At 45.7% G+C, this 13,628-nt stretch overlaps 1 protein-coding gene across 1 annotated transcript in view; it reads right to left on the bottom strand.

The window, feature by feature from the left end:
- The window catches only part of ARMH1 (armadillo like helical domain containing 1), a 50,765-nt gene that overhangs the window by 21,836 nt on the left and 15,301 nt on the right, over positions 1–13,628 (bottom strand). The window contains exon 7 of the mRNA XM_055403481.2: positions 12,631–12,715. Coding sequence (XP_055259456.2) covers positions 12,631–12,715 — 85 coding nt within the window. The remainder of the gene's footprint in view (positions 1–12,630; positions 12,716–13,628) is intronic.

Below are 13,628 nucleotides of genomic sequence, written 5' to 3'. Positions count from 1 at the left end.
ATGACCTCAATCAAATCCCTTATGATTATACAGTGGAAGTGAGAAATAGATTTAAGGGACTAGATCTGATTGATAGAGTGCCTGATGAACTCTGGACGGAGGTTCGTGACATTGTACAGGAGACAGGGACCAAGACCATCCCCATGGAAAAGAAATGCAGAAGAGCGAAATGGCTGTCTGAGGAGGCCTTACAAATAGCTGTGAAAAGAAGAGAGGCGAAAAGCAAAGGAGAAAAGGAAAGATATAAGCATCTGAATGCAGAGTTCCAAAGAATAGCAAGGAGAGATAAGAAAGTCTTCCTCAGTGATCAATGCAAAGAAATAGAGGAAAACAACAGAATAGGAAAAACAAGAGACCTCTTCAAGAAAATTAGAGATTCCAAGGGAACATTTCATGCAAAGATGGGCTCGATAAAGGACAGAAATGGTATGGACCTAACAGAAGCAGAAGATATTAAGAAGAGGTGGCAAGAATACACAGAAGAACTGTACAAAAAAGATCTTCACGACCAAGATAGTCACGATAACGTGATCACTGACCTAGAGCCAGACATCTTGGAATGTGAAGTCAAGTGGGCCTTAGAAAGCATCACTACTAACAAAGCTAGTGGAGGTGATGGAATTCCAGTTGAGCTATTTCAAGTTTTGAAAGATGATGCTGTGAAAGTGCTGCACTCAATATGCCAGCAGATTTGGAAAACTCAGCAGTGGCCACAGGACTGGAAGAGGTCAGTCTTCATTCCAATCCCAAAGAAAGGGAATGCCAAAGAATGCTCAAACTACCGCACAATTGCACTCATCTCACACGCTAGTAAAGTCATGCTCAAAATTCTCCAAGCCAGGCTTCAGCAGTATGTAAACCGTGAACTCCCAGATGTTCAAGCAGGTTTTAGAAAAGGCAGAGGCACCAGAGATCAAATTGCCAACATCCGCTGGATCATGGAGAAAGCAAGAGAGTTTCAGAAAAACATCTATTTCTGCTTCATTGACTATGCCAAAGCCTTTGACTGTGTCGATCACAATAAACTGTGGAACATTCTGAAAGAGATGGGAATCCCAGACCACCTGACCTGCCTCTTGAGAAACCTGTATGCAGGTCAGGAAGCAACAGTTAGAACTGGACATGGAACAACAGACTGGTTCCAAATAGGAAAAGGTGTACGTCAAGGTTATATATTGTCACCTTGCTTATTTAACTTATATGCAGAGTACATCATGAGGAACCCTGGGCTGGAAGAAGCAGAAGCTGGAATCAAGATTGCTGGGAGAAATATCAATAATCTCAGATATGCAGATGACACTACCCTTATGGCAGAAAGTGAAGAGGAACTCAAAAGCCTCTTGATGAAAGTGAAAGAGGAGAGTGAAAAGGTTGGCTTGAAGCTCAACATTCAGAAAACAAAGATCATGGCATCTGGTCCCATCACTTCATGGGAAATAGATGGAAAAACAGTGGAAACTGTGTCAGACTTTATTTTTTTGGGCTCCAAAATCACTGCAGATGCTGATTGCAGCCATGAAATTAAAAGACGCTTGCTCCTTGGAAGGAAAGTTATGACCAACCTTGATAGTATATTAAAAAGCAGAGACATTACTTTGCCAACCAAGGTCCGTCTAGTCAAGGCTATGGTTTTTCCCGTGGTCATGTATGGATGTGAGAGTTGGACTGTGAAGAAAGCTGATTGCCAAAGAATTGATGCTTTTGAACTGTGGTGTTGGAGAAGACTCTTGAGAGTCCCTTGGACTGCAAGGAGATCCAACCAGTCCATTCTAAAGGAGATCAATCCTGGATGTTCATTGGAGGGACTGATGCTAAAGCTGAAACTGCAATACTTTGGCCATCTCATGCGACGAGTTGACTCACTGGAAAAGACTCTGATGCTGGGAAAGGTTGGGGGCGGGAGGAGAAGGGGACGACAGAGAATGAGATGGCTGGATGGCATCACCGACTCTGTGGACATGAGTTTGAGTGAACTCCGGGAGTTGGTGATGGACAGGGAGGCCTGGCGTGCTGTGATTCATGGGGTCGCGGAGAGTCGGACACGACTGAGCGACTGAACTGAACTGAACTGAACCTAATCTGTCGGATTAGGACTTTCAAGGGACTTGTAATCCATGCTGTTACTATGTACTTTTACTTAGACCCCATGTATGGAAGCGCCTAGCCTTGCTAGGAGCCAAAAATTACAAGAGCATATTTGGGAGTGAGGCAGAGCTCTAGCTAGAGGTCACTTTCTTGGCTGTCTGCCTCAGGGGCCAGCGACCTAAAAGTGAGTCTTCGTTATGGCTGTGCCTCCGATCTATGTGGACAGAAGCACTGCTGGTGACCATAAGGTTTTTGAGGACACAGATTGGGAACTGCAGGATCTGGTCAGATTGAAAGTGCGACGGGCTTCTTCCTTTGGTAGCACTAGCTCTTAATGGACCAGAGAGGCTCTTCAGTGGCTTTTGTCCCAACTCCTTAGATATTCTTTCTGTGAAATCTGTGGGAATGAACTGGAAGGACTGACCTTAATAACTCAAGGACAAAAATAACTTTTTCCTCACTGGCTAGCCCTTCACCATTTCTTTGCTATTACTTACACTGGTGTGGTGATGCTCAGAAGGAACATGTTGGTTTTATGTTTGTGCCGGTTTTACTGTGGTCAGGAATATACTCAGGGTCATGCACAGGCACTCAGGAGATGAATGTTTCCCCCAGCAGCCTTCTTGGAAGGCATTCTGGAAGGTTACTCTGATTGCACCCCAGGTGGCAACAGAGGCAAGCAAGATTTTAATGGTGAGGAGCTGGACGTTAGTCTGGGATGTCATCAGATCTGCCCCTGGCACATCTCCACTCCACCTCAGTGGTAGAGCCAGGAGGGACAAGTATGGTGCCTGCATCGGTAAGGGACAGACTAAGTCCGACCAGGGAAAGAAAGCTTCAGTGTAAAGTCTGTCTATATCTAGAGCAGGGAGGGATACCTCCGGTAGAAAGATGCACTGGTCGTTTTTTTCTCTCTTACAGATGGGAGCTAACAATTCCAGCCTCATTCCTTTGAACTGTATCTTGAAAAACTGGGACAAGTTTGATCTCCAGAGTTTAAAAAAGACATGGCTGATCTTCTGTCTTACTGAATGGTCACGGTATCCATTGGAAGATGGTGAATGGTGGCCGGTTGGAGGGTCTCTTAATTATAATACTGTTTTACAATTAGACTGGTTCTGTAGAAAACAGGGGTAATGGGTAGAAGTAGCATATATGTTGCCCTTTTTCTCTCTGTGAGACATGGTGGACTTAGGTCCTAAGGATATAGATTTGGGTATGAAACCTTCAGCTCCCTCCTGTCCTCCTACTTTGCCTCCATACCCGGGGCTCCAAACTGAGCAAACTGAAAGGAAACACCCCCAGGAAGGGTTGCCTTGGTCTCAGTAAAAGCCCAAACTGAGATTCAAACTGCCCATTTAGAGTTCCAAACAACCCCAAGGGCCTCACCAGCAACCTACAGCATATCTGAGCAGAGAATTAGATGCAGTGTCACCAGGGTGGCCACACTAGGTATAATCGTGGCAACTGCTTTATTAACACTTGAAGCTCTCAAAATAATCAATGGGTGAAATCTTACTGTACTGACTTTTCATGACGCGAGTGGAATCTTAAACTCTAAGGTTAATACTTGGATGACAGACAATATAGGCTACTTAAATATCAGTCATTGTTGTTAGAAGGACCAATAACTAAGCTTAAAGTTTGTGGAAACTTAAATCCTGCCACTGTCCTTCCTGAGAAAGAAAATGAAACACCTGATCATGATTGTTCCCCATGTCTAACTTTAAACTATGTAGCCCAGGAAGATCTGATGGAAACCCCCATTAGACAATCCCGACATGGAAATATTTACGGATGGCAGTTCTTTTGTTCGGGATGGGAAGCATAAAGCAGGTTATGCGGTGGTGATGGCTGAACAGGTTTTAGAAGCAAAATCTCTCCCCCAGGAAATGAGTGCTCAGCTAGTGGAGCTTGTGGCTCTGACCCAAGCTCTGCTGCTGCTGCTGCTAAGTCACTTCAGTCGTGTCTGACTCTGTGTGACCCCATAGGCGGCAGCCCACCAGGCTCCCCCGTCCCTGGGATTCTCCAGGCAAGAACAGTGGAGTGGGTTGCCATTTCCTTCTCCAATGAAAGAAAGTGAAAAGTGAAAGTGAAGTCGCTCAGTCGTGTCCAACTCCTAGCGACCCCACGGACTACAGCCTACCAGGCTCCTCCATCCATGGGATTTTCCAGGCAAGCTCTAGAGTTAAGCAAAGGGCAGCGAGTAAACATCTACACTGATTCTAAGTATGCTTATTTGACTTTACAGGCTTATGCTGCAATATGGAAAGAAAGACAGTTTAAAATGGCAATAGGAGAACCTATTAAGCATTTCAGAGAGATTGAGAGACTTTTAACTGTATATACTGTTCTAAAGAAGTAGCTCTTAGGCATTGCAAAGGGCACAGCAGGGACAGGAGTAAAGTAGCCTAAGGTAATCAGCTGGTTGACTGTCAAGTCAGAAAGGCGGTGCTTTATGAAACCCCATTCAAGGCAGACAACTTTGATCTGAACAGGTCCTGTGGAACAGGAAAAACCACAATATACTAAGGAAGAATTAAAAAGATATGAGAAAAGAGGAGCAAAGATTACTGATAAAGGATGGTTATAGTCTGAGGATGGATGATTAAAAATTCCTGAAAATACTCAATGGAAAATTTATAACGGTTTATACCAGAGTTTTCATTTAGATGTTGAGAGTACTTACCAGGTGGCTTCTTGTTTGTTTGAAGATAGAAGTGTAATGAAAACTTTAAAGAACATTATCAAAAAATGTGAGGTTTGACAGAAAAATAACCCAAAGACTGAAAAGCTAGCAAAATCTGGGTTACAACGAAGTGGAAAATATCCTGGAGAGGACTGGGAAATTGGTTTTACTCATATGCCAAAATCAAATGGATATTCTTGCTTACAAGTTTGGATGGATTCTTGCTTATTGGATGGATCAAGGCTTTTCCCTGTCATAGTGAATAGGCTAAGGAGGTTATAAGAATTTTAATCCATGAAATTATTCCCAGGTTTGGGCTGCTGCAGAGCCTTCAGAGTGACAGTGGCTCAGTCTTTAAAGCTTCTGTAACTCAGGGGGTGTCAAAAGTTCTAGGAATAGAATATTACTTACACTCTTTCTGGAGACCCCAATCCTCAGGAAAGGTTGAAAAAGCTAATGACATTATTAAGAGACATCTGTGCAAACTAACTCAAGAGACACAGGACAATTGGCTTAAAGTTCTACCAATAGCTTTAATGAGGGCTTGAACTGCCCCCCAAAAGGAGGAACTGTCCCCCTTTGAATGTATTTATGGAAGACCCTTCTTACACACAGACATTGTTATAGACCCTGAAGCCTTGGAATTAGCTAATTATGTAACTCAGCTCTCAGCTTTTCAACAGGCATTAATGGAACTCTGGGAGGTGACTCCTGACCCAGCCTCTGAGTCAAGCAAGCCTCTCTTTGCGCCAGGAACTGAGGTCATGATAAAAGCATTGGGATCTGGGGGTCAATCCCTCCAGCCCCTCTGGGAAGGCCCTTGCCAGGTTATTCTTTCTTTTCCCACAGCAGTCAAAGTGCCAGGAATTGATTCGTGGGTACCTCACACTCGAGTTAAGAGACGGCACCCCGGCCAGAACTAAGTGAAGTCATTTTATGTCTTTACTTGCTATGCTCTGGCTTTGTACTTTTCAAATGGGCCTGATAATCTATGTCAGCCTGCTTCTGCTGACTCTAAAAATCCTGGGTCTGCCATTTGATCCTCAAGACAATGCCCTCCTGTCCTGGGCTCACTCCTATGCTGCATTCCACAATCGGTCTAACTGCTGGGTCTGTGGACCACTCCCCTCTTCATCAGTGGAAGGCTTCCTGTGGTGGGTTTCTCCACTTCAAGGAAAGGACTTCCTTCAACTCTGCCAATAGCTTCACCAACAACAATCATATGTGATGTCTCTTCTTGATCTGATGACATCTAACAATCCTAAGAGGGACTGGTATAACATATTGTACCTTAACTATGGACATAATGTGACTTTTAATTTTGATTAGGTCTTAACTTGGCTTAATGACTATTTTGCCTTATATCTGTAACTGTAAAACAGGGTTTGTTTCTAACTATCTGAAAGCTTTTAAGTTACAAATGGTTGTCCAGGCTCCTATGAGTGCCACAGCCACCTCCAGGTATTACTGGGGGCCCCTGGATCAGAGACTCTCAATATGAGGGTTAGGAGAATATGTTGTCTCAATAATTTAGGGATAGAAGGAAGTAGTTATGGACCGAAAATGACACTCCTTTCCCTTGGCAACATAATTCTCCTAAAAGAAAAGGGGGGAACGAGAGAGTCAATTCCTAGGCAGGTTGAGAAGAAGTCCAGGGTCCCTGAGGAGGAGAAAGGGGTCTGGGGCTCTCAAGGAGGAGATAGGGGTCTGGAATTCTCAAGGAGGAGGAAAGGACAAATGTTTTTTCCTACATTCCTTAGTAAGGATTATATAACAATAATGTATCCTGCTTGAGGACATGTTTCTCCTTCCGGAAAACCTTCTGACTAATCCTGTTATCTTAAAATGTATATTGTGGAAGTGGGTCTAGTAAGGTCTTTACAACCTTGAGACATTCTTTTGATTTATTGTAATAACCAATTGAAAAGTATATAATTTCCTTGCTAAGACTAGGGGTTGGAGCACTCTCTGTCCCCTTCTGATATCTGTGTCAGAAGCTTTGTCTGTCCCTTTCTCACTTTAATAAAACTCTGCTACACAAAACCTCTTGAGTGATCAAGCCTGGTCCCTGGTCCCGAAGTGAAATCTTCTTTGGAGATCACAAATCTGACACCATTCACCATAAGCTATCAACAGGATGGTGGGTTACCCTAGGTGATCACAGTGGGTAACAGAGAAGGAGGCAGAGCCTTGAGGACTTGACAAGGATGGAATGGGTGGGAGGTGAGAGAAAGTCAGTCATCTGGTATCAGTCCTATACTTTTTCTTGAGCAATTGGGTTGGTGGTGGTACTTTTTACTGAAAATAGGAGAAAGAACAAATTTGGGGAAGAAAATAAGACAGGAGGGAAAAGGGCAGAGCACAACTTTTAAAGAATGACATGGGTGTTGAGAAAAACAGGATACAACAAAAACTAGTTAGACCCTACTAGGCCCAAGATGGTGAAAGATTCAATTTCCAATAGATTTTGAGTTTCATTATACACTTGTAATACATTCAGTTCAGTTCAGTTCAGTTGCTCAGTCGTGTCCGACTCCTTGCAACCCCATGAATCACAGCACGCCAGGCCTCCTTGTTCATCACCAACTCCAGGAGTTCATACAAACCCATGTCCATTGAGTCAGTGATGCCATCCAGCCACCTCATTCTCTGTCGTCCCCTTCTCTTCCCGCCCCCAATGCCTCCCAGCATCAGAGTCTTTTCTAGTGAGTCAACTCGTCGCATGAGGTGGCCAAAGTATTGGAGTTTCAGCTTTAGCATCAGTCCTTCCAATGAACACCCAGGACTGATCTCTTTAGAATGGACTGGTTGGATCTCCTTGCAGTCCAAGGGACTCTCAAGAGTCTTCTCCAGCACCACAGTTCAAAAGCATCAATTCTTTGGCGATCAGCTTTCTTAACAGTCCAACTCTCACATCCATACATGACCACTGGAAAAATCATGGCCTTGACTAGATGGACCTTTGTTGGCAAAGTAATGTCTCTGCTTTTTAATATGCTATCTAGGTTGGTCATAACTTTCCTTCATTAGCATATGCTAAATAATACACCCACAGGTCCCATGACAGCTCCAAGGCTGACTCTAAAAGGTCAAAAAATGGGTGGTGGCCCAATTGCTAGAAATCCTTACTCCTTCCCCCGACTAAATAAGCCTCCCACTTAATAGCCTATGAAATGACCCAGCCCATAAAAACTAACCCCTCCTGCACCCAAGGGAGGCTCAAACTTTCTGAGTCTGACTATATTCTGCCTCTAATTCAAATCTCTGCTTTCACTTTACTTTGACTCACTCTTGAATTCTTTCCTGGGAGAAGCCAAGGACTCTCACTTGGTGGCCTGTCCCAGGGATTCTCCAGAGACCTAGGATATGATCATTCTCTTGTTCTCCTACAACAAGAATCAAGAGTTCTGTTTTGGCTATACATTTCAGTTATTATTAGACATTAATGGAGATTTCAGGGGAGAGATCAAGGCCAGAGGTACAGACTTGGTAGCTGAATACATAACATATACATGTGGTGTGTAAAGCCATGGGACTAGACAAAATCACTTTGCTGACAAAGGTCCATCTAGTCAAAGCTAGGTTTTTCCAGTCAGTAGTCATGTATGGGTGTGAGAATTGAACCATAAAGAAGGCTGAGCATCAAAGAACTGATGCTTTCAAACTGTTGTGCTGGAGAAGACTCTTGAGAGTCCCTTGGACAGGAAGGAGATCAAACCAGTCAATCCTAAAGGAAATCAACCCTGAATATTCATTGGCAGGACTGATACTGAAGCTGAAGCTCTAATATTTTGGCCACCTGATGTGAAGACCTGACTCACTGGGAAAGAACTTGATGCTGGGAAAGACTGAGGGCAGCAGGAGAAGGGGGCAACAGAGGATGAGATGGTTGGATGGCATCCTTGACTCAATGAACATGAGTTTGAGCAAACTCTGGGAGACAGTGAAGGACAGGAAAGCCTGGCATGCTGCAGTCCATGGGGTCGCAAAGAGTTGGACATGACGGAGAGACTGAACAGCAACAGGCAAAATCACACAGGGAGAAGGTGTTGCTATAGAGGTGGGACGTAGGCTGGCCCAACAGTCTAGTAAGAGAAACAGTAAAAACCAGCAAAGGAGGCTTGGTGAAACCAGACGGCGAGGAAAACTCAAAGTTGTATCACAGAAGGTGAAAGAAGAGAGTGAGTTGTTTTTTGACCAACTGGGTCAAAAGCAGCTGTGAGATCATGTAGGAAGCAAATGGAAAAATAGAGCTGGAGGGGAACTTGAAGTCAAGGAACTTGGAACTGTACATTCCTAAACAGGATAAATTAACCTTTTTTTGGGGGGGTTATGTCTTTTATACATTGTTTAATCCATAGGTTAGCAAGGAGGGACTAATTTTGAAGATGGGTGATATGCAGCCTATTTTAAAAAATATTTTAAAATTTTATCAGCTTTATTGAAGAATAATTGCCATCTATAGAGCATGTCTACATGTGAATGGAGATGAGCTGCCAGAGAAAAAGGGAGGGGGAAGCTTCAGAAGAGAAGTCTGAGAGAATGTGCTTCAGAGAACAAGCAGAAGGGGGGGCCCTGTGACGGGAGCAGGGACACTCTGCAGTAAAGGGAACGAGAAGAGAGAAGGTGGGTGACCTGCCAGACAGGCTGGTAGGCTTGGAGGTGGAAAGGTGGGGTTCTCAGCGTAAAAGGAGGTGAAGTCATCTCCTGGCTCCTCCATTGCAGACACCCATGGCAAAGGGAAGGGTCACCAGGCCCTCTGAGCCTCTTCACCTTCTGTTCTCAATGGGACTCTCCCTACCTCCACTGTCCGCCATAAAGCCTGCAGGGTAGAGAGCACAGCCTCCATATCATCCTCCTTCCAAACTATTCCTTTTTCTCCTCCAATACAAACAAAGGCAAACAACCCCCCAGGGCTTGGCATAGTACTTGGCACACCACAAATGTTCAGTCAATACTGTTGTTGTTTTTTTTTTAAAAAACAAACCAACACTACCCTTACAAAGATTAGTCCCTTCAGCTGTATCATCTGTGTTCCCTGATGTTGCCATCATCCTGGGGGGCGGGGGTTGGTGGTGGGGAGTGCTCCACCTTGGCCATGCAATTTGGTGTCCTCAAACTCAGAGAAATTAATCTCTGGTCCTACCCAGTCACTGCTGTTAGGACCCCATCTAAAGTCCATTAGACCTTCCCGCCCCTGCCCTTGGTGGAGTTGCTGTGTAAACTGAGAACCGTGTGCCTGCCTGCTAAGTCGCTTAAGTCGTGTCGGACTCTTTGCGACCCCATGGACTGTAGCCCTATGGGGATTCTGTCCATGGGGATTCTCCAGGCAAGAATACTGGAGTGGGCTGCCATTTCCTTCTCCAGAGAACTGTATTCTTGCCCTTAACTTCCGCTCCACCCATCTTGTGAAAGAGTTCCCCCTAGTGGACAATCAATGCACATGCATGCTCTGAATTCCCAGGGACAAGAAACTGTTTTGGAAGCGCCTGGTAAAAAAAAAAAAGGAAGAGTAATTCTTTCATTCAACAGACGTTTCTTATACCCTGTTATGAGTCTGGTTTATCTGAAATTATTTTGAGGTGCACAGTTTCGCTGTTATCACACCAGCAGACATCAAACCAAGAAGGCAGTCTAGAGCTTCAGGCCCCTGTGGCCTCTGACAGAGTAGGTTGTTACGTAATAAAAACAGAGGGACTCAAGATGGGGTCCAGTATGGGAAGAAGCTAGGCCAGTTCAGCTCTGGAGGGCTTTATTGGAAAAACTGAAGCTAAGCCATTTTTTCCATAAATTTATTCAACAAACATAGTGCATGCCACCCTTTTTTTGCCAGGCCCTGAGCTGGAGAAAGAGATGACTCAGACCCCATCCCAGGCCTGAAACTGCTCACTAATACAGTGTGCATGGGAGGGCTCCCTCTCTCATCCACTCAGCAGACATAACCCAGGACCTAACCTACACTGGGGCCTGTGCTGAAGGTATTAGGAGCAAGCGAGCTACAAGAAAACTGTTCACTGTCTATGTAAAGGGTGGTATCTTCTGCTCCAGGGGAGGGAGGTGCTGGAGGGGAGCGGGGTGCAAGGTGGGAAAAAGGAAGCAGGCTGACATTTGGACAGGGTTGAAGACAGGTCTGGAAAGGCCTCAGTGAAGAAAGTTTAAGCTGGGAAGTGATGGATGAGTGGGAGTGGTCACTTTGCCACGTGGAGATAGGGCGAGAGGAGGGAGGTCACAGAGCCATGCGATCTAGTCTTCTCTGGGTTGTATGATTAAGTCTCCTGACATGATTCTACTGCCAGCTCATCCCCTTGCTCCAATGCCAGCTACAAATCTCTACTGGGCCTGACCTTGACCTAGGCACCTCCACCACTCCACTCCCTCACCGGTGACTCCTCCCCAGCTAGGAGACTCTGCTCCAGCTGGAACCAATTCCAACATGGCACTGCTAATCAACATAGGTGTCCATGTACCCCTGCAGGGGTCAAACAAATACAAAGTCGACAGTGCTGCTGAAGGCAAGATAAGACAGACATTGAATTTCAACACTGCTTCTGAGAAAATAATCTAGGCTGGGAGTGAACCCCAGGATCTCATGTGCATAGCTTAACCCCAGTGCCTGTCTACTCCTTCTGCCCCACCCCCCAGGCTTCCTGGACCTGGGGGTTCAGCCTGTCCTCCTGGACACAGGTGGCCCTTCCTGTCTGGCGGGCCTCCCTGCCCTGGTCTCCTTGGCCAGGCCCATTCCCTCTTCATGTGCCATTTTATTCTCTACACCTAGGTGGGTCCCCAGTCATGTCCCTTTCTCTTGCTGGGGCCTCTCTCCCCAGCTAGATCAGCACAGTCCATTTTGCTGTCTGAACAAAGGCCTTCCAGCTGGCCTCCAACCTCTAGTCTCCCTGCAGTGCTGGCTCACGATTCCATCTGGCATTCTAGGAACTCTACAGTCTGGTCCTGGCCTACCTTCCCAGATCTTCCTGGAGTGAGACCTCTACCAAACCTCCACCAAGTGGCCTCCCTGCCATTCCCTAGACACATCTTGTACTTCCCTGTGTCTAGGCCTTAATACCAGGCTCCTTTCCAGAATACTATTCTCCTCTACCTTCCCTAATCCTTCCCATCTCAAAGGCTCATCTCAAACACCACCTTCTCAGAGAATCCCTCTTTGATCTCTCCTGTTGAAAACAGAATCTCCCTTTTCTGAACCATTGTAGGAGCAGGGAAGAAAAATAATATCACCTGCCATGTGCTACATTTTAAAAGCACAGGCTTTGGAGTCAGACAGCTCTGGTTTGAATCTGGTTAGCTGTATAAGTGTGTGTAACAGCATCCTTCATTTCTCTGTGCTTCAGTGCTTTAGCTTGAAAAACAAAAATGCCAACCCCCACCATTCATTCATTTGAACATTTGAATATCTAATATGTGCCAGAATCTATACTCTTGTGGTTATTTTGAGAATTAAATGGAATGATGCATGGAAAGTGGCTGGCGCATAGGCAACCCCAATAAATAAAAACCTATTAATACTACCATTATTCAATCTAGTTTCTTAGAAGAACAGTCCTCAGGGTGATTTCTATTGGAGGGGATGTGCCACAGAAGTCCGGGAACCAGAGCCAGCCCTGGACCCAGGAAGATTTTAACAACTGCGAGAGCATGTGGCTGATTCCTAGTGCAGAACGTGACTGTCATTTCCTGCATAACTTGCCCATGAGTATCAAGGCAGCACCTTCCATCTGCCGAGGCTGTCTCGGACATTCAATAAGGGTCTTTGTGAATAGGATAAAATGTCTCAGAGCCAGTCTTCCCAGTTCTCGTGGCCACCTTAGGCCATCTGGAGCAGACCCGGCCATCTCCCTTACCTTCATACTGGACTTCCAAGTGCATCGTGCATAGCACCTTCAGCACGCAGTCCACGATGCTGGGGTGTGTGGTCCCGATGATTGACTGGCAAGACAGACAGGGGGACAAGGTGGTTACTCTTTCCATCTAGTCCACCTGGGAGAAGTGAAAAGCTGACTTCCAAACAGCCAGGCAGCCTGGCTGAATGGGGAGTCGGGGGGGATGGGAGAGCAGCAGTGAGTCATGGGGTCTTGGCCCCCACACTGAAGAGGTTAATTTCTTCTGGAGAGGAGGGGTGGAGATGGGCAGCCAGAAATCTCCCGAGAATCTGCCAAGCTTGCCACTGGACCTCCTGGTTCAGGAGGCACTCGGTGGAGGCTAGCTGGCCATTGCTAGAAGCGCAGACACCAGTTGGCTATCTCAGATGGACACAGGCCTGAGAGAAGGGAACTCATCTCAGATCCTAAGTCTCTTCTTCAGCAAGACCTCACCCAGTCAGGCAGCCCCCAGCCCCGTCTGCATCTTCCACCCCTGCCTGTGCATAGGATTCCTGTCCTTCGGCGTTAAAACATCCTCATGCTCACCCAGCTTCAATGCAACAGCTGTCCTTCAACTCTCTCTTCTCACGACTGCTCATTCCCTCTTTACACCTAAGCTTCCAAGGGGAAGCCATGTCTCCATCCTCCATGCATCCTTTGACAGGAGGCTATAATTTTTGTTTTCCTGCCATTGGATAGTCCCCCAACTCACCAAGACTTTTCCTGCTGGGCCCAGCTTTCTGTTGTACCCACACAATATCTCTACTGTATTTGAGCCAGCTGATCATGTCCTGCTTCTTGAAACTCCTTTCCATTCATTTTCACAGATCTGTGTTTTTCTGTTCTCCTTTTATGGCTTCTGGTTCTTTTTCAAAGAGGCAACGTGGTATATGGAGAGAATAAGGTCTTGAGGTAGAGCTGGATTTAATAGTCACTTAGTAACTATCCTCTGTGTGCGGCCTTGAATAAGTCACTGAACA

Source organism: Moschus berezovskii, chromosome 4, assembly GCF_049115385.1.
Source record: "Moschus berezovskii isolate FMDL1 chromosome 4, NW_MosBer_1.0, whole genome shotgun sequence".
Classification (NCBI taxonomy): Eukaryota; Metazoa; Chordata; class Mammalia; order Artiodactyla; family Moschidae; genus Moschus; species Moschus berezovskii.
This window is presented reverse-complemented; position numbering and strand designations above follow the sequence as displayed.